The 26,263-nt window shown below is 30.8% G+C and overlaps 1 protein-coding gene across 5 annotated transcripts in view; it reads left to right on the top strand.

Annotated features, from left to right (window-relative positions):
• The window catches only part of LOC142333816 (uncharacterized), a 42,651-nt gene extending 16,388 nt beyond the window's left edge, over positions 1–26,263 (top strand). For 2 of the 5 annotated variants that reach the window (XM_075381354.1, XM_075381352.1), the window contains 7 exons: positions 827–1,239; positions 3,307–3,518; positions 7,381–7,767; positions 11,109–11,198; positions 11,342–11,453; positions 20,043–20,151; positions 25,944–26,263. In XM_075381354.1, coding sequence (XP_075237469.1) covers positions 827–1,239; positions 3,307–3,518; positions 7,381–7,767; positions 11,109–11,198; positions 11,342–11,453; positions 20,043–20,151; positions 25,944–26,035 — 1,415 coding nt within the window. In that variant the 3' untranslated portion in view covers positions 26,036–26,263. Of the gene's footprint in view, positions 1–826; positions 1,240–3,306; positions 3,519–7,380; positions 7,768–11,108; positions 11,199–11,341; positions 11,454–15,652; positions 15,817–20,042; positions 20,152–25,943 lie in introns of those variants that run through there. The other 3 variants (XM_075381356.1, XM_075381357.1, XM_075381355.1) reach the window with 2 other exon arrangements.

The raw sequence follows: 26,263 nt of genomic DNA, 5'->3' as shown, positions 1-26,263 counted from the left end.
TTCACAAAATTGAATTGAATTCGGTGGCTACTAAACACATCAAAAACAGTATTAAACAAATGTATGGGAATTTTTGCGATGCTGATCTTTGAAGAGAAAATAGAAAAGCTGATTTCATGATATAAGTGCTTCAATTTGGGCGTAACTATGTTGAAAAGTAATGTAAATATGTATGTAACTTTTGTGTGTAGAAAATCCTTTTTCAATTTTGTTTATTTCTTATTACTCGACTAGAGGTTAATTTTTAATAATCCTTATATATTTATTCTGTTATCTCTCTTTCAGTATACCTTTTGGTTGTATTGTCCCATATTTTTTTTTATGTTTAGAATTAATAGAAAAGTGCTGAATATGAAATTAAGCTATACTCATTACCATTTATATTGGTGGTTTTCCCCACCGCCTGTTGGTAGCATCTGCTTGCCTTACCCGCACTACCTTCTACTCTGCATGACCTTGTACAAGTTACTGTGAAAAAAATACTGTGCTTTTGCTGTCCAGTGCACATATACGCTGTGAATTGTATAGAAATTACACAGCGAGCAAAACATTGTTTACTATTTTAAACAGCCTGTGTGTGAGCATATGCTGTGTCAAGAGCATATGTGTATGAACTGATATCCTGTGGATGGGACTATATGCTGTGTGCGGAATCCGCCGATATTAATGTTAATGAGTACAGTTTTCTGTAATCGTGACACTTTACGGCAGAATAATTTTTGGAGTTCAGAATTTATCTATGTGGTTTTAAGTAAGTTGTCTGGTCTCATCCCGGTTTATAATAGTGTATAATACTAATTATTATTTATTTTTTTACTGATTTCAGCAAATATACTAAATGCTGGTTATTGTACTACATCATCTTCCAATCAAGATACTCAAAATGCATTAACATTAGTGTCTGAAATATTAGTTACTAATAATGAATCTCCAACAAAAATATCACCTGATAAATTAAAAAATTATAATAATAATTTTATTAAGGCAATTTTAATTTCTAATTCATCTCCAGAAAAGGAAAAAAATGATGTTATTGCTTCTGATACTGTTATTAATTACATTAATTTATCGCCAAATAAACAGATTATTATACCAGAAACGCAAGATATTACTATTCCTGTAAAATTAAATAATGATAAAAATATGAAGGTTGCACATAAAAATAATATTGATGTATACACTACAAGTGATGATGATGATGATGATGACCCGCATGTTTTTAAAACGCCCAAAAAAAATGTAAGTATTAAATAAAAATTTTATATCTGTTTAAGATTGGAGTATTACTTATTTAGGATGTATGACGTTTGGATAGGTTTTGAATTAAATTAATTTTTTCATGTCATTTTTATAACTGTAATTTTGTCTGTATACTTTGGATTTAGAAATCCATTGTGCACTTGAGTTTATAAGTAGATAGATTTTTAATATTAATTATATTACAGATTTAAAATTAATTTAACTTATTCAATTAACAAACGCTAAAATACAGTGAATATCTCCTTGACAGTGGAATACTGTTTGTAGATATTATGTACAGGACAAAGTTCATTTTATTTTGTAACCCTTCATTTTATTTTGTAACCCTTTTAATATGATTTGCATTTGAAGATTAATTTCTTTGTGTATACTTGATCGATTACAATACTCTTTGATTTGCTAATCTCTGTACAAAGTAATGTGGTTAACTCAAATTCGATGATCGAAGGGTGTAAAAGCCTCTAGTGATGTTCTAGACAAGAATGTCTGCATTGTCAGTTGCGATGATTTGACATCATTTTGTTGAAATGAAGCATAATTAAATTTGTAAGTTGTGAAATTTGTAAGTGTGTAACCTCCACCTTCTGGCGTGTCGAAAGGGATTTTTTTTATATTATAACATCAACTTGCTTATTCCTTCTTCAGTGAAAGGCAATGTCAAATTTATCCATCTCTGATAACTCCATTCATTAGATGATCATTGCTTTTGAAGTTGAGTAGCTAGCCAATTCTTCAGTTTTTTGAAAGGATAAAAATCAGATGATGAGAAATAAGGGCTGTAAGGAGTATGGTAAAAGGTCTTTCACTTACAACTTGTTTATTACACAATTTGTGCTAGCGGCAATATGGCACGTAAAGGTGAGTAACCATCTCCTAACCCAGCTGTTGAAAACTTTTGTATTATAGCTGCCTTTTATAGAAGTACTTAACTCTTTTTTTAAAATTTAGTTCATAAAAATGTTTATCTCAAAAAAATGATGAATTAGGCTTTGAGGGTCTGAGTAAATTCGTATATCTAGTAAGGATTCTGTCTTCATCATTAATAGTTACCCCAAATTACTACCCATTAAGGAATGTAGCAATAAATTTTACACTATTATATAATGTATTATATTAAATTTTAAATATTAGATTAGTCAAATACTCGTATAAGCCAAGCTTAACACTTATTAGAACAGAATGAAAATATAAATCGTTTATTACTTTACTATGTAGTCTCCCTAAAGTTTGACATCAATCGTCATTGTTATTTATTTAAATTTATTTTTCTCATCATGTGGGAAGCTTGTAAATAAATCCCTTATTACTAAAATGTTTAAGGATGTGTCGCAAGCCAATTTCACGTGAACTCCTCTACTGCGTTGTCTCTCTGGAATCAGTGTGTTCTCAGTGTCTCCTTAAGTGACCCAAACAAAAAGAAATCTAGGGGGATAAATTTGAACTGTATGGAGATTGTTGTAAGGTTTCCCAGTAAATTTTTCCTGTTTATTCTGAGTCCTAATAAATGCTCTGTGATGGCTGGTGTTTTGGAGGAAAATCACATCTCTGATTGGCCGACAGCACTTTTTGTTACTGCAGGTAACTTTCACTTCCAAAAGCTGGCAGTAATATTTAGATATTCATGGAGAGAATTGATGAACTATACATTTTTCCAGTCTCAAAAGATGATTATAATGATTTTTCCAGCTGCTTAACATGTTTCCATTTTTACAGGGCAAGGCTCTCCACTTGTACACTACTCCATACTCGCTGATTTCAACTTGGAAGTGTAGTGATAGACCCATAGTTCATCACATATGATTATCGATGCAAAAAACCTAATTCCCTCTTGTAAAAATCAATTCAAGAGTGGTAAATTTTCTGTTGGGCTGTTTCTGATTCAGGTCAAAAGTCTTGCAATTTGCCTACTGTATAGATACTTTCTGGAACTTAGAGGTGCTTTCAGGTAATGAAATGGGCACTTTCATGACTTTTCAGATTGACTATTTTTTTATTTTTAAATTTACTTAAAATTTAATAATAATTTTTATTTATTTTTTCAACTAGGATTCTGATAAAAGGAAAGAAAACAGTCCAATATTAGATCGTTCATTAAAAAGAAAGAAGATACTTTCATTTCGTACCCATGGTGAAATGAATAAAACATTAGATAATTTATCACAAGAAATTGCAAAAGAAATAAGTATTTCACAGAAACAAAATGTTACGAATAAACCATCATCACCATCACCAAAAGAGGAAAGTTCAATAATTATCCTGTAAGTTTTTTGATTTTGTATTAACTTTGTATATATGTTTATTGTCATAGCTACAACTGTTGGAGACATTACTAAAAAAAAAAAAAAAAAAAAACAGGATAGCTATTTTCAATTATAAACAAGCATCTCATGCAATGGTTGTAAAATGTGAAAAAATTTCTCATCTTCTCTGAAAAACAAGCAATATTATTTATTTTCTTTTAATAACGTGCTTCCTAACTTCAAAAAAATATTAAATGCTGTGAATTCCAATTATGAACTGCTGAATTTTTCATGAAGTAAGTTATCATGTTTTAAATTCAATGAATTTTAGTTTCATGTCCAGCAAAAATAATTCTTTATTGATTGAATGTGAAGGTATTATTTCATGGCGTTTAGGGAATATTTAAGATAAATAATTAATCTCATGAAGAAGGTAAGACAATTTATTATCTAGATGAAACTTGGGCTAATGCGGGACATGTACAGGAAGAGGGATGGGTATATAAAGAAATACTATGAAAGACACTTTTATGAAAGGTTTGTCAACCGGGGTTTTCACCCCGGTTGGAAAAGGTAAACGTTTAATAGCATCACATGTTGGAAGTGAAATAAGGTTTTGAATAGCGGTTTATCTGTATTTGAATCCAGATCTTCACAAGATTATCACAGTGAAATGAAAGTGAGACTGCTTTGGTCATTTTGTTTGCCTTACAAGAATTGAAAATGCTATGGCTGACCGATAATTGAACCCAGAACCTCCATATGAAGGGCTGAGATGCTACCATTCTGCCACAGAGACTGCCAAAATATTTTTTATTAGGTGCTAATAAAGTAGATGCAGATGCTGGGAAGAAAAAAATAAAGAAGAAAAAATGTATGGGAAGCAAGCAGACAGTTGTGTAAAAATATTTGACAGTACCTTATCGGTTATTGAAGAAGTACATTGAGGTAACAAATATCTTTATGTTTTATTTGGTGAAATTTTAATATAGCAGTAATGTACTTAAAATTTTTATTAAATTTTATTTTTATTTTCAGGGTAAATATATAATTTTATCACAATTTCTAATTTTTTATTACAAGTTATTTTTATAATAAAAGTAAAGAGAAATGTTTTTTCTCAGATGGATTGTGCTAAATTAAATGACAAAATATTGATTAAATTAAATCATTGTACCGTTATGTTTTGGTTTGCTGTATAGTTTCATAGGAAAAATTATGAGAGGTAATGTCTAAAATAAAGACAATTTTTTTCATTGTAAAAAAATTTATTCTGTAAACTTTATAAATATTTTTTATTTCTTTTAAACTACATACCTTATACTACTTCTCTATATAATCACCACATAAATTAAGACGTTTATCGTAGTGATACACCAACTTCAATATACCCTAGTTGTATGGATTCTGCTGCCAGTCCATTTAGTCACTGATTAACTGCATTTTTAAGTTCATCGTCACCTGTGAATTGCTTAGCATTCAAAAATTCTTCCAATTTACCAAACAAATGGCAATCAGAAGGAGCTAAGTGCAGACTATATGGTGGATGATCGTAAATTTCCCATCCAAATGTTCTTATCACGTATTGGACCTGCAACATGAGAACGTGTATTATTGTGCAGCAGGACAATACTGTCAGCCAGCCGCCCATGTAGCCAATTTTGAATGGTATGCCGTAACTTATGTAGTTTTGCAGTAGGCTTCTCATTTATAGTCATTTCACGTGATATGAAATCAATCAGCAGTATGCCAAACCGATTCCAAAAGACTGTGGCTGTGGCTTGACATTTGTTGGTCTGTTTGGTGGTTTAGGATGACGCCATTTAATTTACTGCCATTTTCTCTCCGGCATGTAATACGAAATCCATATTTCATTGCCGGTAGCAATTGAATTAAGAAACTCACTTACAAATTTCAACTTATTGAAACACACAACAAAAGTTGCTCACTTTTTCTGTGTAGTGTATCAAAAATTATAAAGCAGATCACATTCGGATTCTTTCGTGATGTTCTGTTAAGCTGTGCAGCACCCAATGTGCACAAACCTTTCTGAAACCTAAATGGTCATGAACATTGCGACTAATAACAGCTCTTGAAACATCAGGAAAAAGAAAGGGTAGGTCGGAGATAGTTGAGCGATGATCTTTTCTGATTTCATCATCGACACGTTTCAACAAGTCTTCGGTGATTTTTGAGGGCCTCCCCAAACGTGCTTCATCATACACATTAATTTTGTTATTTCTAAACCTTTCTCACTATTTTCAGACGTTCTTTCATTCATTACAATAAATATCACTGTACACAGCAACCAACTGCCCATGAATTTCAGCCTGCTTAACGTTTTGATGGTTTAAAAAACTTACGACTCCATATACTTCAAGTCAGCAGCAACATCAATTTTCCTATTCATTTTATAATGTAATAACTCGCATGTAATCAAAGATATTACAATGCGACAACTTACAAACAATGCAGTGTGTACATTACTAGCGTAGCCATGAATGACATAGGTTCGCCAACCTTAAGGAGAGAAATTTCCCAGCAGTCTTTACTTTAGAAATATCCCTTGTATTATTTATTCAATGAAAGTGAAACCAAACTACTTTCAGTGTAATCCCTGGCTGTATTTTTAGGCACTTGTTCCATCTTTGGGTGATTTTCTCATTCCAGTAAAAAAATTGTTCACCTCCGTATCTGAGTCATTCTTGATACCACATTCTTGATCTCTTCATTATTAGTACATAAAGAAGAAACTCTTTGAAAGGACAAAGTAGAAAAAAAAACCCAGCAGCTCTGCTGACCCAACTTTTCAATGACATCCCGTGTCTTTTGACCGGTGTGGGGGTAGATGTTATCATGCAGAAGAATGCCTCCTTTTGAGAGAGAACCAAGACCTTTTTTCCTCATGCGGGTTTCACTTTATTTTCTGTACTGTTACAGTAGTGTTCATTATTCTTCCAAGTAAACATAATAAATTAGACCTTTTTTAAGTCCCAAATCTATGTTAACATCACTTAACCACTGACGTGTAGGTTTTGAATCTTTTCCTGGCGGGCAAACTCAGATATTGCCACTCCATAATCTGATGTTTGGATTCTGGCCCAAAATTATGAATCGATTCATAATAAATTATTTAGTGATCTCTAAAAAAAAGTATTACCTTTGTTCGATCTAAAAACCGTCGGTCAAGTTCTATAGAATTGTGAATTTTGGTATCTTTGTGATACGTCTACTATCTTGGAACTTATTTCAAATTTTTTTATGGTCATTCTTATCACAGATGGTGAAATTGGACAATGATGATACTGGCAATAAATTTCCTAAATTTTTATGTACTTTGCCTTGCGAATAAGATCATTAATGCAATTTTGCAAAGTGCCGATCAAAACTTCCAGTGCAATCAAAATTGGTCATGCTTGTTCTGTTCAATTTAAACTTTTCAATCCATTTATAAAAATTTTCATTCTCAACTCATTTTTTACTATACTTTTTAACATCAATGAGTGAATTTTATTCTGTTTTAAGCACATAATCAGAAATAAAAATCTTTTCACAGTAGGTATTTTCCCACGATAGATGTTTCAAACAAAGCCAACATTTTAAAATGATCAAGAGCGATAATAATGTCATTTCTTTCATTTGTCAGGGGTGTCAATTTGAATGTCAGACAATTTCAGTTTATTCTATTAAATGTCTTTCCATTGTTACCATTTGTGTTTTTATTTATTGAATTATTCTCATACACAGGTTCAGTTAACTACAGATTTGGGATAACCTTTTTGCTTTATACAATCCCAATACCGTGTATTATATATGTAACATTGAGTATAGCAGGTTAGGTGTTACAGTTTTGTTTATCTTTTCTTTTTTTTTTCTTTAGATCTCCTTCAATTATTGATAAAGCACCATCAATCAAATTGTCGCCATTTAAAAAAAATATATGTCCATCTGAAGAAAAAAATAATTGCAAATGGTCTTTGAAAACAGCTAGATCTGTCGAAGAAAATAAAGTAACAGTGATAGGCGGTAAAAAAGTAAAACAAAGTGTGTTGTCACTTTCACCGGTTAAAATAAAAAGAGATATAACTTCTGTAAGTGGTTTTAATGGTGGTATGCATTCTTCAAAGGAAATTAAAAAAATTACTGTCGATGGTAATCATTCGGATGATGATATTATATTGTCTAGTCCTGTGGAAAAGAATAAAAATCTTTCTGGAATTATAAATAGCAACACGAGTAATAAGAATGAACAGAATACTGAGATTAAGTAAGTATAAATAAAATTTTAAGTAGTCTGTGTTATTTTTTAAGTTTATTGTACAATATTTTTACTTAAAAATATAGATAATTTTATTAAAAACTGATGGTATAAAAATGGTACGGAGACCATCTGTTGGCTTGATCTTATCGGGTCGGCATTGAATCTCCATGTAAACTGGAGGAGCCAGGCCGAATGGGCAATAGTGGAGAATTTTGTAGTGTACTACTTAGCAAAGGAAAGGATTGCTGAGGGGATCTTGAGCTCTGTTTGGATTTCTTCTTTATTCTATTTTTGTTGATTTTTGTTTTATAAATTATGTTGTTGTTGTAGTTCTTGTCCTTCTTTTGTTTTGTTTCAATGTTTCTGTATTGTTATTGTTCTATGTGATATTTTTATGTTTAATGTTGTGTGTTGAACTCACTTTTACCTTCTACACGTAGGTAGTTCAATTCCTTTGTTAGTTAGGTATTTTCAGTCTTGCTTAAGACTTTGTGAATGTGTTTTGTTTGAGATCATTAATTAGTAGTACACTGATGGGAATGTCACTCGTGGCATTCTGGCTGAGGCGGACTGGAATATGTCAAAAGCCGAGGTTTTGAAGATGACCTGCAGTAAAGCTCATAAGGGCTCAGAATGGAAGGGGTGGTGAAGGCTGTCTTCCCCTACAGGTCAGGATGATGGTATAAAAAAAACTGCAAATTCTCATTACTAAAAGCAGAACTATACAATCTAAACATACCCATTCATAATTCTAACTTATATGTTCATAACTAACACTAATATGTTCATAATGTTAATAACACTGAAAAAAATTGTGCTCAAATTCAGAAAAACTAGGTATATTTTATACAAAATCTCAGACAAGACAAGATAAATATTATAATTATATAAAAGGTCACTTAAACAATCCAACAAATTTGATTTATTTGGGTTTACAAACTTAGAATTTTTTTAAGTTCTTTACATAGGACAAACAGGATGCAGTTTCTCCACAACGATAATAAGAACCATTAAAAGCACTTCACTCCATCATGATCCCAGTTTTGCAAACCACCTTATTGAAACCATATTTATAAGGCGTATAGTAATGAAAATTTAAATTTTACCAAAAAGAATTTATTTATTCTTCTATAGTGATTGTTCCTTTCACACATATGCCAGTGTTTTTTATATAATTTTAAGTTCATGTTGAGATTTTTTCTTTATTTTATATGTTATCACGTTGTTGCAACAAGTGCTATGTCTGGAGAATAGAAACTGTGATTTTTGAGAAACTATTGCGCTATGACTGGTGTTATTTTTGGCTAAATAATCACAAATTAATTGTGAAGTGTAGACAGGAGTATTATCATGGTACTCAAATCCATAAAATTTTTCTCCACATTTGTGGTCGGTTTTCTTCATATTTCTTCACATAGTAAATGGTGTTAAAAATACTAAGTATAGTGATTGTTGACCGTACAACCTTGTGGTAAGAATTAATAATGGACGATGCTTTTGTAATCAAAAAAGCATTAAGGAGAATCTTAAAATTTGATGAGCATTTATCAGCCTTGGTTCTTCAGGAAACTTCTTTCAGGATGATTGGACTTTTGTACCTGTATCATAACTGTACATCCACATTTTGTCACCCGGTAAAACAATTCCGAGTCGTCAGTGGTATCAGCTAGCAATTGTTCTGTAGAAAATTCACCAACTTTGGAGAAAATTTTGCTGCTGTTTGTTTCATTCCCAAATGCAATCAAAATTGTTTCACATGATTCTACCATTTCTTCAGCGCTTTCTGTAATAGTGATTTGCTGAGTTTTTATCAAAATTTCTTTTATTTTGTTGATATTTTCATTGTTGGTTTATGTGTTATGATGTCTAACCCTTTTGTGGTCTTTCACAGCCTTCTTGAAACTGTTTGTACCATTAATAAACCCATGGTGTGTTGATATAATACCTTCACCAAAAGCCTTCTCTAACTTCGTTGCATCTTTATTTCATTTCATTCCATTTTTAATGGAAAATTTAATTCAAATCCTTTGTTCCGTAATCTTCAAACAAAATAAATCGCCACTAGTAATAGAATTCTAAGTTACTCAGCTGCTAAATGTGAACTTTGTGTCTAATGTGGCTGAAAATATTAATATCTATTGTAGGCAGTACTACCATCATGTGGGAAGATAAACTCAGTTAAAAAGACATAGCATGCAAAATTAGAAGATTCTAATTTTTTTTTATTACACTTCATATGTGTGAATGAAAATTTTACTTATAAACTATAAAAGACAAACTTGATATAATTGAGCAACTCAGAATATACTAAAGTATAATTGAATCGACCCAATTTAAAGTATAAATACTTTTTACACACCACAATGATCTTTTTAAACCTAATTTGAATACCAGGCCACCGTATTATATTTGATTTTTAGTTGTAATCAGTATTTTAAACATGGTATGTAATACCCCCTAGAATCCTCCTCCCAAAAAAAGTATTTTCGTGACTTCCTACATTCAATAGCTTTAATTTTTTTTCATGCACTTTCACCTCCTTCCACCCACTGCTTAGTCACTGGCAGGTAATCGTGAATCCATATTTCATCTCCTGTTACAAAATGCCAATGAAATTTAGTGGAATTGCATATAAATATGTCTAAACTCTCTCGAGAAGTGTTTAGTCGAATGTATTTTTGGTCAATTGTTTACAAAGTTAACATCCACCAATGGATAGCTTTTACATACCCAAAATATCTTGTAAAATGTAGTGGAAACTTTTAGATGTTTGTGATGTCAGCAAGCTCGTGTACCTTCAGTAAAATGTGGTTAATATGCAATTGTGGATTTTCATGTTGATTTTGTCATTGTTGCAATGTTGTGTGTCCCGAGTGTCGTTGATCATCTTGAATGAATGTATAACCATGTTTAAATTCAACAGCCCACTTTTTTTTTACAACCGAAAACAAAGGGGGAAGAATCTTTTAAAGTGGAATCTCTTTTTGTATGTCTGTTGTGATTAAACCTTTTAAAACAATATACTTTACAAAAGCATGAATTTCAATTTTATTCGTTTTTCAGAAAATGTCAAAATATGTTCGCTTTATTCTATTGCCAGAAACAAGAAATTAAACACACGCATCTGAAACTTCATAGCACTCTTTAAAGGATCATACTTGTGCCATCTTTGAGTTAGGCTGAAGAACCTTACAAACAATCTTGATATTTAGTAAAGGATAACTTTCAATTAATTATACAGAAACATTTTAATCGTTACGTAGTCTACTGTATAAGTAAAAGTTTTTATGTCTGCGACTGTAATTATAAAATGAATGAGTTGTAATTTTATTTGAATTTTGTTATAGATTTCCTATAGTATTGTTGAGCAGTCTGGATGAAACTTTTTTTGCTCCATTGGCTACAAGCACTGAAAAAATGGATGTAAGCTTTGATAGGTAATATTCATTTTAATATTTGTATTATTATGTATCATATTGAGTATTTAAGTTTACTTTCATCATCATGTTTGTGTTTTATTACTGGATTATGAAAAAATGTAATATTAGTTACATTAAATTTTTTTTTTTATTTGTCTTAGAGTACCTGGAAGAAAGAAATTGGAGCCAGATTATAAATACCAAAGAGATGCTGTTAAGAAAAGAACTGAAAGAATGAACTTAGGAGGATGGGATTGTGATTACTGTGCTCAAGTAAGTTTATAAAAAATTAAACCTTTTTGGTTGTAATGCATATTCGGAAAATAAGTACTGTGAAACTATAAATATACTCGTTAAAAAAAAAATTCTGGTGTAAGAGGAGACTTTGGTATTTTGTTTTGAATCATTTTTTGTGCAAGAAATATACTAAACAAATTATAAGAGAAAACTAAAAGAGGTATAATTTTTTTTTTATTTATTAATAAAAAAGTTTTCTTTTTATAAAAAATTAAATTATATCTGTAATTAGATGAAATAATTGAAAATAACGAGTAGATCCTGCACACAAGCATCAAGTTTAACCTCACTCAATGTGACTCATTGCATAAAGTATGAGAAATACGTCAATACAAACTTAACCTCAACTTGAGATTATGTTTATAAATTTGAGGTTTGTAATTAACGTTAAATAGAGCATAACTGAAGAGTCTCAATATTCATTCATCAACTTTTCACATGTACAACTTCAGATACACACTACAGAATACCTAAATTTCAATGAAATTGATCTAGTATTTTTGAGCTACAAGTTCATGTGTATATATATATATATATATATATATATATATATTTCTAAAGTCAGTAAGACCCATATTCCTCTCTAGCAATATATTGTATTTTTACAATCAAAAACCAACTTAAAAAACCCAAGTACAGAATTACAAAGTAAATGAAATTACACTTATCTTATTTTACTCCAAAAGTGTTTTCATGGGATCCCGCATCATCAGTTGTATAGAAGATAAATAAAATTAAATATCAATCGTAAAATTTTTTTTTTAAATTAAAATTATGATCATACGAGGTGCGACAATAAAGTAATGAGACTGATGTGAAGAAAAAAATGTTCATTACCGTTTTAGTCATGTTTAGTGTTGTCTCCTTCAAAGCAGTTCCCCTCTGATTGCACACACTTATTCCAGCGCTTCTGCCATTGATGGTAACATTTCTGGTACTCATCTTCTGTAATATCCTCCAAGACCCTCGTCACAGCTTTTTGGACATCTTGTGTTGTTTGAAAATGGTGTCCCTTGACGCCATTTTGGCTCTTGGAAATAGAAAAAAGTCGCACGGAGCGATATCTGGTGAATAAGCTGGCTGTGGTAGTACTGAAATTTGTTTTGAGGTTAAAAATTGCTGTACTGACAGAGCAGTATGTGATGGCGCATTATCGTGATGCAGAATCCAATTATCAGCAATGTTGGCACGGACACAAAGAACTCGTTTACGAAGTCTTTCTAAAATTTCTTTGTAGAAATATTGGTTAACTGTTTGTCCAGTAGGCACCCGCTCTTTATGGACAATTCCCTTGGAATCGAAGAAGCACACAAGCATGCATTTCACTTTTGACTTTGACATGCGAGCGTTTTTTGGTCTGGGTGATCCCTTTGAGCACCATTGCGAACTTTGGCGTTTTGTCTCTGGATCGTATTGAAAAAACCAACCTTCATCACCAGTGATAACATGGCTCAACAAATCTGGATGGATTTCCGTTTGCTCTAACAGATCGGCTGCCACATTTTTCCGTGGTTCTCGGTGTTGTTGTGTGAGATTTTTTTGGGACCATTTTTGCACAAATCTTTCTCATACCAAGATCTTCAGTTAATATTAGACGAACTGTTTCTCGATTGATGTTGAGTTCTTCTGCAATCATTTTCACGGATCATCTTCGATCAGATCGTACGATTTCATGCACCCTGGTCAACTTGACATCTGTATGTGAGGTTGATGGTCGTCCACTGCGGTCTTCATCTCAACATTCGTTCTGCCTTCACTAAAAATTTTATGCCACCGAAAAACTTGAGCTCTTGACATAACCTCCTCTCCAAAAGCCTTGTGAAGCTTACCATAAGTTGTCGTTGCGTTTTCACCCAATTTAACGCAAAAAGAAATGACATACCGTTGCGCAATATTTTGCGTTTTCATTTCTGTGACGAGAGACACAAACACGTGTTCACTTATTACAGCACAACTCACGACTGAACAGTTGCATCAATGTGCCGCTTGGACTAGAAGTAGCTTATAGACCAAGGTCAAAGATTCTGTGCCTACGCAAGCTGCAGGGTTGCCACATCTTGCAAAGAAAAATCAGTCTCATTACTTTATTGTCGCACCTCGTATATACAAAAATACATGAAGTCAATTAAATATAAATATGATATTATAATTAAAAATTTTTTAATTAAAATTAAATTCAAAAATAAAATAAATAGAAAATTTATATTTTGTAACCTGATCAGCCTGTGCTACATTACAGGGTGGATTTGAATTAAATTATTTATATATATTATGATTATATCTATTTTTATCTAAAAATGTGCTACCATCTATTGCTGCTTTTATAAGAGTGTCATCTTCATATTCTGTCTGAAAGTTAATCAAGTTGGAAATTATTTTGTATTTATATATATAAAATCTCTCCAAAAATCTCTAAACTTTTACTATTTTTATTTAAATTAAATTTCTTGATTTCCACTATTTCTAGATTTGTCTGAATAGCAGATACAATATGTTTGTTATTAATAAGGTGGTCAGCAACCCAATTTACCATTTTTATAGTTTCTAATGTGTTCTAAAAATCTATTTTTAAAAGACCTATTAGTGTTAACTACATATATTGTCAGAAATATATAGAGCACATTTCTGCTACAAAAGAAGGAATAAAAAAATATTAATGTGCTATGAGGAAATCTTGCAAGAAAAGAAAAAAATCATTGATCCGTCAGATGACTTTGTTTGATTTTATGAAGCCTTGTACTTCAAAAGAACTTTGGTTTACATTTTTGCAATTCATAGTATGTAATATAATTTGTTGTAAATACTGTATTATTCTGATACAAATTTTTCGTCTAAATTATTTCTTTGGCCTCTGTTCCCAATTAAACATAATTTGTATGTATTTATATACAAAATTATATCCCGACTAATACGATTTCAACTTACATGGTTATCGCTTGGTCCCACCTATGGTGTAAGTTCGGGGGTGTTACTATGTATAAAATTTTATGGCACAAAATCTCCAAAACTACTCACTCAATTTCATTGAATTTAGATATTGTTTTTAGTGTAGTTGAAGTTGTGCATATGAACATTGGTTGAGGTACACTAAATTTAAGGTCAAAAAAGAAAAATGATGTCATTTTTTTCCTCTTAATTTCGGTTCCTGAGAATCTATTTGCTTGAAAATCAACAGGGCTCTATTCCCAATGGCTTTACATCACCCCACCAAGTTTCGTCAAAATCTGTTGTCCGGTGGAGGATATGAAAAAATCTTATATATACATACATATGTATATAAACACGACCAGGTGCTGAAGCTATTTCAGAATTCTTTGGAAATCCGCTAAAAATCTCATTTTTATATTAAGATTTGACAATTCAGGTTGGTTTTATTTTTTAATCGGTTTCATTTTTTTTTAGAAAATGTTAAGACCAAGGAAAGAATAAAAAGATGAATAGAGGATAATGAATATAAAGAGAGAAAATTTGAAAACTAGAGAACGTGTAACAAATTAAGATCAAAAGAATTATATCAAATCAAAGAGCGTTTAAATGATTGGCAACAAAAAACAAATAAATGATATGATCAACTCGGACTTAAAAAATAAAAAATATTAAATCAAAAAATTAAAAAAAAAAATTTAAATCTGTTTTTTATTTCTTTTTTTGAGGGGAATGGTATCATGTCAAAAATAGGGTATTATCAGGTACTTTGTAAAGTTTTACGTTTTAGAGCCCATCTAGTTATTTAAACTGAAAAACATGTATGTACAAATGTGTGCACTACTTTTTGTCTCATATCTCAGATTTGTCAAACCGATTTATTTCAAATTTGGCTCTAATATTTCTCTTTATATAGAGCCAATGATCATATTAAGTTTTTTCAAATTAAAAGTGGGTAGGAGATATCGTGAAAAACCCATTTTCAGTTTTCTTTCTAGTCATTGTAAAGAAAACGTTAGATTTGTTACCTACAATGCGTGTATAAATATCAACAAATTTGTTTAAAAACTCAATCCCCACCTCATAGAATTGAAATATATATTTTTTTGTTTTATTTCCTTTTGGTTTAAATATTTTTCTAAAATCTTTTAAAAGTTTATACTCCATTGATAAGAACTATCAAGAAATGTTTATAGTTTTTTAAACTATAGACTCAAGACCTAAAAGCAGAATTTCTTTTCTTATTTTAGCTTTTACTGGAGGACGTTTTTCTTATTTAACCTCCAGCACCACCATTAGTAATTGCTTCAGAGGATGAGATGCATGATTTGTAGTGAGTGTGAAAATGCCATGCCTGACCAGGATTTGAACCCGGGACTTCCGGATGAAAGGCCGAGATGCTACCACTCATGCCACGGAGGTCAGCAAAAAATGGCATGCCTGACCGGGATGCCCCCTCCTCCTGGAGGAGGTGTTTAATCAAACACCACCTTAATGTAATGTTTACGATTGAGTAAACATTACTTAAGCAAATTTGTTAAACTAAACCTGTATAAGAATATTATTAAAAAAAATTATTCTCCGTCTAAAATACATATATTTTTAGTTCTAACTGTTAATTTTTATTATTAAACCTTTTTTCTTTTTTAATGTTTTTCTTCACCACCTAAGGGGGGAGAGTGTACACCTCATGCAAATAATGCTAATTACCTTGTTCATGTACCTTTTTCACAGCTCCTATAACAGATAGAGCAATGGCTTTTTTTTGCTGCTTTCATTATACTTTTTTCTATCTACTTAATCTGAATTGTTAGTCTTTTAAAAACTTCACTATTTACATTTTATTTTTGAAAATATTCTGAAATTGAACCATTTTATCGGCACAAAATTTTTTTAAATATTTCTATTTATAGTTTATATGCAAAAATCTGCTTACATATGATAACCCCGTTTGTTGTAAATACCTAGTAAAAATTTCAAATCGATCACTTATAGTTTCTGAGTAAAAGATACTTGAAGATTGAAAAATCTGGTTTCCTACAACACCATTTTAAAGTTAGACAACTATTCAGAAAGAAGTTCCTGGTTTTTCACTATCTTACAACAATCCTGCACTATATGTTTCATCATCTTCATCTTCTTTTCTTTTCTGAAAAATGCATTTTAATTTCTGCAGGGTAGCGACACTATTTTTACTAACTTTTTAATTTTATATCATTTAGCACATCAATTTTCCCTGATGCCTCCTTCCTTGTTAAATGCAATCACAGCATTATAAACACCAATCTTTTAAGTCACTATTCATACATAAATCATTTTTGGAATTCTCTTCCAAATAAGTACGTTGAAAGACTCATTTTCATTCTGAGGTTTTCCTGGAATCCATTTCTGAAACAAAACTTCATTACTTAGATCAGCAAAAATTGGCTATATTTTCTCCACGATTTCCTTTGGAAGTGAATACTTATGTGAATAAGGCTTATCATTTACTTTATTATTTAGCTTTGAAACTGAAGAGTTTAATTTAAAGTAAGATGATGAAATTCCAGAATTATTTTGGTCAGTCACATTATCTCTTTCATCGCTGATCAAATTCTGTTCTGTTGTAGCATTTGAAACTAATATTTTTTTGTTGGTTTCCAAGAAATTGCTTTTTTTAAATAATTTTCAACTCCTACCCATCTTTTTATATTTAATTATTCAAATGGTACATTATATTCAAAAAATATAACTTACAAATGCAATAACTCAACCCTATTAAACACTCATGAAAAACATAACTTTGCAATCAAAACGAATGAATTGCTGCCAACTAAAATTAAAGTCTAAAAAATTCAATTCAAAAGCTAGTAGTGCAATACAATATATTTTTACTGATAAATATGTAATAATAAGTGACATACAAATTATTCTATAAACAATAATTGAAATTCAAGAGTATGACATCATTTTCTTAAACAATTAATAAAATATTTCTAGTTGACAGACATAATTTTGCCTCTCGGTACGGTTCTTTTGGCATGTGTCGTATATTTTGTTATATAGATAACTAGCAGACCCGGCAATGCTTTGCTATTGCTAGATTTGAGTATATATATAGATTAAATGAACACGACTGAAAGTTTGCTAAAATATTTTTAAAATTAACATTACGGAACTTCACAATATTTAACCTTTCCCTTTTCCAATATTTCTCTTTCTCCCATTTTCCGGCGCGTAAATTCACCCAGTAGTTTTTAGTCTATACCGGACACATAAGAACATTGCCTTTTATATATATATATATATATATATAGAAGAAGAAAGTCTGTTCGTAAATTTCTCGACACCAGTGCCACCAAGCGAGTATAATTTTTACAAACATTTTTTTTCAGGTAACTAATACATACTCTGAACATGAGCCAGATCAGTCCATAAATACAATTTTTCTAAATATCTCAACCCCAGTGCCACCTCGCGGGTCCATTTTTCACAAAAATATTTCTTTTCATGTAACTAATACATATTCTGAATATGACCCAAATCAGACTATAAATACAATTTTTCAAAATATATCGACCCCCAGCGCCACCTAGCAGGTCCAAACTAATTCAGAAACCTTCGCGGGCTTGCACAAAACAACTCACCAAAGTTTCATCGCTATTGGATGAATGGTTTAGGAAGGCATAAGAGACATACAGACAGACAAACATTCATTTTTATATATATATATATAGATTAATGTGTGATACAATATTTTGTAAAAGGTTTTTATCGTGGTTTACAGTTTAAACCTTTAAAGTAGTTCATTCACATGTGAATAGTTATGGCTGAATTTAAGTCTGTTGTAAAATGTAAAAACCTTGAAGACAGGCGCACAAAATTGAAACAGTAATGATTTCATGAAGAAAGAATCTTTAGCTGTAGGGAAATTAAAAAATGACAAGCATTTTATCCCTCTACAGTGAAGAGAGAATTGCAGCTGTCTGTGGGATTTCCAGGACTCAGGTTCAAAGCCTAAGAAATGAAAAAATAGAACGTCTTTGATCCGAGGGGCCAGAGTGCTTGTTCATCACCCCGAAAACAAAAAAGAAACGTTCTAAACCGGTTACTGGTTTAGATGATTTTGAAAGGTGTGGTTAGATGAACTGTGAATAAATTTCTCTCAAAGATAGAGAAGCTGCCAACAGTTAACAATTCTGTAAAGAATTGAAAATAAAAATTAATTTTAATGGCAGTGAAGCTAGTTTAAGAAGAATTTTGAAAGAATTAGGTTTCAAGTGGCGCGAAACAGAAAACGAAAGGAAACTTTTAGTTAAAAAAACATAATATCTGGCAGAAAGGATTTCAAATTTGCAGGCGATCAGTGATTTTAGAAAATGTAATGGGCGATCGTATACTTGGATGAATCGTATGTTTTATCATCTCATTTGATGGCAAAATCATGGGCTGACGACAGCGGTGCAGGACTTCATTTACCAATAAATAAAGGTGAATGTTTAATTGTAATTCATGGCATAGGTGAAACAAGTTTTATTTCAAACACAAAGTTAAAACTTGGACAGGCAAATCAAAAAATGGCTGAAAAATATTAGCTCCTAACCTTCCTCCTGAGTCTGTATTAGTTATTGACAATGCATTAAGCATTGTCAATAAAGGATATTATATTAAATAATATCCTTTCTGAAAAACCTCCAGTGTCATCAAGCAAGAGACAAGACGTGACTGTTTGCCTACAGAAACATCATATTCTATTTTCGTCTCAAACGCTTAAACCACAATCGTATGAACTAATTAAGTTAAATAGAAAACAGTACCGATTTGACTAATTGTTGGGAAAGAATTAGGCATCAAGTTCTGCGGCCTTCATCTTACCATCCTGATTTAAATCTATCGAGATGACACGATCAGAGGTAAAAAGGTCATGTTGCGAGCCATAACACAATGTTTAAGATATCAGAAGTGCAGAAACGGTGTGAAGATAAAATGAATTCGATGAATGACAAACACTGGAAACCTTACTGTGAAAAGGTTAAAAAAATCGAAGGTGAATTTTTGAGCCGAGAATTGTTAATAGATAGATTCTTTGAGAAAATCTCTTTGAGAAATTCTTTCAGTATCTGTTTATGTAGTGACAGTGATAATAGTGATGATTACACTGACGATAGTGATGAAAACAAGGAGAGTGATCTAGCTGAGGAATTAAAATGTATAATTCATTTTCCAGTAAATAATTAAAGTTACTGTAATAACCATCCATCACAATATTTACCATGTAATTTTACCAAGTAATAGATAATATTTTGTTATTTGTTATTACATTTACAATATACAGTACAGAATTAGTCAACTGTATATTTTTCAAAATTGTTGCATTCATTTGTTAAAAACAGAACAATTATTTGATAAGGGGGATTACTAAGAGCGAGGAATATGATTTTACATTGGATAGTAATCGTTGCCTCTCCAAGCTTGCCATTACTTGTGGGCAACAGATGAAATATAATTTTCAAGAAATAACTAATAAAATTATTTGCTTTCTAAAAGACACTTAATGTTGACAAACATTTTCATAATCAGAACTTTATAATTTTAATTATGAGGGTCTATAATTAAAGTAATTTATGATTTATTAATTTATATAATCATTTTTTTTTTCAGTATTATGCTACAGCTGGTGAAAATATGAATGAGAATGAAATTAAAGAACTTATGAATAAATGTTCAAGGCACAGAAATAAATATCCTATTCGCAATAATACACCTCCGGGTATGTATTCATGTTTCTTTTTTTTTTCTTTCTTGATAATTCACCATAGAAGCTTTTGAAGCCTGTACATGGGAAATTGAATTTTCTAGCAATTGAAAAATAAATGTGTGTGTATTTGTTTGTATTCAGATATACACAATTGTATTTTCTGAAATTAAGAATACTCTTGTTGCAAACATCCTGTCCATTTATATGTATTATACAGAATGAGATAATTCAGAATGATATGTAGTTATATGAACTATATACAGGGCCTACTGGCATCTCAGGAAATGAAAGGGCAGATGAAGCTGCCAGAATAGCAACAAGAGAATATGAATATAATCCTTGTTTTAGTGGCAGATATCAAAAATTGTCTGATCAGTATTATCAGAAACATTTGTAGCAATGATTGGAGAAAATTAAACACCAATTTTTTCATTTTTTTAGCGGGGTGAAAAACATTTTCACTTTTAATCATCCCCTGTAATCATCAAATTGAGTGCAATAAAAATTACTTGTTATAAATTGAAGTGCAATGGGAAACTGACTTTCCCGGTAACAAGTGGTGTTGACAAAACTGAGAATTGGTCTCAGACGAATAACAGATTCACATATGCTTACCGGTGAAGAAAAACTAATTTGCAGAGTTGTAACAAATCACTTACTATTAAATCCATCTTCTTTAAGAATGTGCAATTAATGAAAATCTCAGAAAGAGATGATATCATCTTTCAATCTAAAGATGATATAGCTCTTGATTTAGAAAACAACAAAGAAGAAACAATAATTACTTACCTTCATGCCAGCAGATTACTAATCGATTTGTAGTATTTCAGCCTTTGGTGAAATAAATATTTTTGTTATATTTGACTGCTGATCTCCTGTTTAATTTTACTTAAAGTTGTAAAACTGAATTGGTTTTTTTTTTAATTTATCCATTTAAAAAAAAATATTTTAAAGTTTAAAAATATTATTTGTAAATTATTAGATATTATATTATGTAGATATTATATTCAGGTAAAAAAATATGCAATCATTGGTTTGTGGGAATTTCTAACAAATAAAACAACTATTGTATAGGCTTTCATTATTTATAAAAATAGTGTCCCAAAGTCCATCATTTTTTGAAAAATTCATGTTTGAATGAATTGAAAGTGAAAATGTATAGGTAATTAAATGGTTATTTACGTGTTAATTTTTTTTATGGAAATGTTTGTTTTTACTTTTGTCATCATAGATCTAATGCTACACTGTAAGAAGAAATGTATGATAATCAGTAAAAAAATGGGGTTTGGGTTAATTTTACATTTCATGACCCAGGGATGTCAAAAAACAAAAAAAAATGGGAAGTAATGTTCGCATTGTATGTATGTTGGTGTGTTTGAAGCTAGATAATTTTAACTGGATTAACCGATTTTGTTGAAATGACACAGACTTGTGTATTTGGATAATTTGTTTGTAAAATTTTGGCGTCAATATCTTCAGGAAGTGAGATGGATAGTTTCTTCAGGGTCAATTTTCTCAAAATTTTTCAAACATAACACCACTTTTATTAAAACAGTACATGTATGCATGCTTTCATCTTTGTAAAAAGATTTTGGCCCAAAATTACTCCTTCCTCAAAAATAAAATATTTATCGCATACTTTTTAATCAAAAATTTTTTTTAATGTCATTCTAGGCAAGTAGAAGTAGTAGAGCAAGTGACCCAAAAAAATTCTTAGGGGGTAATGTTGGGGGTGGGAGAGTCAGTCAAAGTATAAAAATATCAATTTTTTTGGTTTTTCAAAACTGGGTATTTAAACTTTTAATGTTACTAAAAGTTTAAATAATATTTTAGTAATAATATTACAATGAAATTTCATCATTCACTTCTTCCCGTTCACAAAAAAAAATCTTATAAAATTTTTTATTGGTTGAACATTTTTTAGTGGAAGTTTTATTTAGTTTTTTATCTGTTTTTTTTAGTAAACTTATAAAAATCAAAAAACTTTCTTAGAAGGTGATTTTGGAGAGATTCTTAGTTCCTGTTCAAGGTAGGGAACAGAAAAAAGTATAAAATTACTAAATTTTTTTGTTTACTGAAATGTATTATTATGATTTTACAATAGAATTTCATCATAAATTATCCCCACCCCAAAAAAAATCTTAGCTAACTTTTTTAAAGTAATATTATTTTTCCCTATATAAGAATAAATAAATAACGCCAGTTAAGTATTACTACTTTCTTTTTTTCAGCTTGGTTTTCATGTTTCTTTTTTCAGTTTTTTCTTTTCTTTCCTTTTTAGTACAAAGTAGTTTTTTTGAAAGAATCTACAGTTGTCGATCTTTCCCGTAACAAGGAGTAGATCATTTGGCCTGTTTCAATGATCCATCGCTGTTAAAGTCTTATTAATATCATTCTTTATTTTTGGCTTATAAATAAGCTAAAAGCAATTCTAATCCGCTTTGAAGTAGACTGTTTCACTTCACACAACTTACTCTCTAGCTCTTCCAGTGCCTGAAATGTTTCCGATGGTCTTTTTATTATGTCTGTCAGCTGTATTTTCACATTGTTCCATGACCTCGTGGCTCTTATATTGATATCCCTTAAGCTTGGGAAACTACCAAAAATTGCAAGGTGACATGTCTTTAAAGTAAGAAGCCTGATGAACCCTGAAAATTCTCTGTGAAGAACAGACAGGGACATTGTCATTATGCAACTGTTTATTATGTGACTTCCAAATGCCCGATCTTCTTATAATACTATTTAGCGATTTTGATTAATGGGCTTTCATGATTAATTTGTATACTTTGATAATGATTTTTCTGGATTTTTGCTTTTGCAAGCGTGCCATTATGCTGGCCACTATTAACTGGAGTTTGGCTATATTTAAAAGCTTATACCCCGTGTTTTAATTTGTTACCTTGTTGTGAAAATCCTGCTGGATCTTACAAATTGTTTCATTTTGTGTATTGCCAAGTTTTTGAATAAACATCGTAATAACATTGTTCACCGTGTTGAATGAACAAGAAGTAAAAATGCAAACAGATGTGTGTTATATAAGCAGACAAACAGAGGCTGATCTGTTCTACAATGCTATGAAGAATCTTATATGAATTAGGTTATGTACTACATCATGCAGAATCTTGCCACTGGAATCGCTAATTTCTGAAAAAAACTATAGGTTTCTTTATTTTACCTTCAACAGACCTTGTGAATATTTTTAGAAAGTTTTATAACTATTCTACATACTAAACTGTGCAAATTAATTGGGACAAGTTATTTTTTTCTAAATTGTTACGTATTGCCAGTTATATTTGAAACCATCTTAAACTGATTTTATCTGCCTTGAGGTAGTGTGACTGTTTGACATTGACAATAAGAAAGCAGTTTGACTGGTTTTAAAGTGGAAGTGGTTACCTTAGCTTCAGTTGTCGGCCTTTGAGAGCGGCAGATGGATGTTAGTTTTTGTGTTTTGTGTAACATGTGCTGCTTTCATTGTTTAGAAATGGATATTACTCTGAGGGAGTGTGCAAAAATTATTGCTTTTAAAAATCGCACTTGTATGACAGTGAGAGGTATCGCTTCTGCTGTCGGTGTGGGCAAATCAATTGTATGAAGAATCCTGAGAACATTCAAAGGATCTGGATAATTGTCTCCATAAAGGAGAGGAAAATGCAGACACAAATGGAAAACTACTCCAAGAAGTGATAAAATTATAATAAGAAATTGTAGAATTAATCCGTGGAAAACAAGCTCAGACCTTAAAAGAGATTTATTGACGACTGGGTTTGATGTTAGTAGTTCAACTGTACACTGTAGGCTTCTGGAAGCCGGCCGGAAGAAAAGATCAACAAAAAAAAAAAAAACAATTTTTAACTCCTAAAATGAAGAAAAAATGTTTAGCATGAGCCCAAAAATATAAATCGTGGACTGCTGACGATCGGAAGAAGGTAATTTTTAGTGATGAAACTCTTCATTTAATTGTGCAGGATTACAAAGCAAATGTGATGAGACGAGCTGACAGTGATCTTTTGAGACTGAGCATGTCCAACAAACTGTAAAACACCCTCTGAAACAGTTTTGGGATTTTTTCTTGACAAATGGCACCAGAAGCTTAGTTCCTGTTCAAGGTATGATTAATTCAACCGAACGCATAGAAATTTGATTTGCTCGGTTGAAATTCAACCGAGCGCGTAGGACTGTTCCATTTGTGTAAACTTTTGACAGTATATTTCAGTATGATTTGGCCTCTTGTCATAATTCAAAATCGGTCAAAACTTTGATGCTGGAAAATCAAATAATTTTCTCAGTGGACCTGGAAATTCACCAGACTTGAATCCCATTGAGAAGTTGTGGAATATTTTGAAGAGACGTTTAGGTAAAATGGACTGTACGATAAAAGAACACATGATAACCGATTCTATTAAAGTGTAGTTCCACAAAGATGAAGTCAAGAATATGTGCACTAATCTAGTGGAGTCAATACCAAAACATCTTCAAGAGGTCATTTCTGCTAAAGGAGGACATACTTCAAAATAATACATGTATTTATTAGTGTATATAAAGGCGTAGAATAAATAAAAGCGTCGTTTTTTTTTTAAAAAGTTTTTTTTTTTACTTTTTCACAATTAATTTGCACAGTGTGGTATATAATGGATTTTTTTTTAACTACTATTCTGTCAAGATGTTTGGATGCTGTGGTGGGAAGGTATCTATTATGTGACTCATATTCTAATCAGTGCTACTATATGAATTCAAAAATGCGTGTGGTCATAGTCACAGATCAAAATTAACATTCCATTTTATTAGTTGTTTAAAACTGTTTAAAAATACTTTCTTTTTTTATTTGTACCCACAAGTTCCATTAGTATAAATTTAATTGAGCTTATTAAACAGTCTATCTGAAGTTATTGAAAAAATTTCAAATCACAAGTGACAAAGTATTTAAGTAAACTGAACATAATTCACGCAAATCAATATTAATTTCAACAAAAGAAAAGCACCCACGATGCGATACCTTATTAAATAACTAAGGATAATAAAAAAACTGGTATAATAAAAAAAACTTTATTTAGATCTGGCGAAAGCTTTTGATACCTTCCCACCTTCAGTGCTACTACAAAAATTAAATAGTTTGGGAATATGTGGCTTACTTCAAAAATTATTTACAAGTTACCAAAAAAACAGATCGCAAATACACACAGTCGATAAAAATACCAGCTTAAAGCATTCGACTGAGTACAACCTATCACAGGGATTAAGTCTTATCCCCTAACTTATTGTACATAAATACTTTACTAAAACTAAGAAACTAATATAATATCTTTTGCCGATGATACTGCCTTGATTTTCACAGATTCCCAATGGGATGAGGCTGAATCATTTGATATCAATTTTGTAAACAATGTTGGATTTTTTTTGTGTTATAGAGATGTCAATAGATGTTTTACCTCCAAAACATAAATAGAAGTAGTTGGATAATATTGTGGAACAGTCAAGCTGTAAAAAATCTATTTCTCCTGAAAGTTTTTTAGGAGTTAGTCATTTTTACGATTATAAATGAAATTTAAATAAAATTTATAAAAATTGATTGAAACTAGAAAAATTGTTTGTTACAACAAATTTGCCATAAGCTGAACTTGTTATATTGAACTTTGTCAGAAAAAACTTGCTAGATATTTTTTCGATTAACATTGATTTATTACTCTCATTAGCTGTATCTTAAGCTTTGTATACGAGTTCAAATCTACCTTTTTTTATAAAAATATATGTGCATGCCTTTTTACGTATGTATATACATCATAATTTTCCCATTTTTATTTCAGGTTTTTGGGATCCTGAATTTCCAACAAGCGATGATGACAGTGACAATAGTGATGAAAGTGAACATAATCACAAGAAAGGGAAACTGCAATAATAAGTAATTTAATAAAAAAAAGAAAGAAAAAACAATTTTTATTTTAAAGTATATTAAAATATATATATATATATATGTGTGTGTGTGATTAAGAGGAAAATCTATTTATGTTTTCAATATACGTCAAGGTTTTGTAGCGAAACTAATGAATAATTTGTAAAAAAAATAAAAAAACAAAATCAACTATAAATTTGTGAATAAAATATTCATTAACATTAAACAAGAATA

This window comes from Lycorma delicatula, chromosome 13 (assembly GCF_047948215.1).
Source record: "Lycorma delicatula isolate Av1 chromosome 13, ASM4794821v1, whole genome shotgun sequence".
Lineage (NCBI taxonomy): Eukaryota > Metazoa > Arthropoda > Insecta > Hemiptera > Fulgoridae > Lycorma > Lycorma delicatula.
Note: the sequence above shows the minus strand (reverse complement) of the source record. Positions and strands in the feature narration are given on the sequence as shown.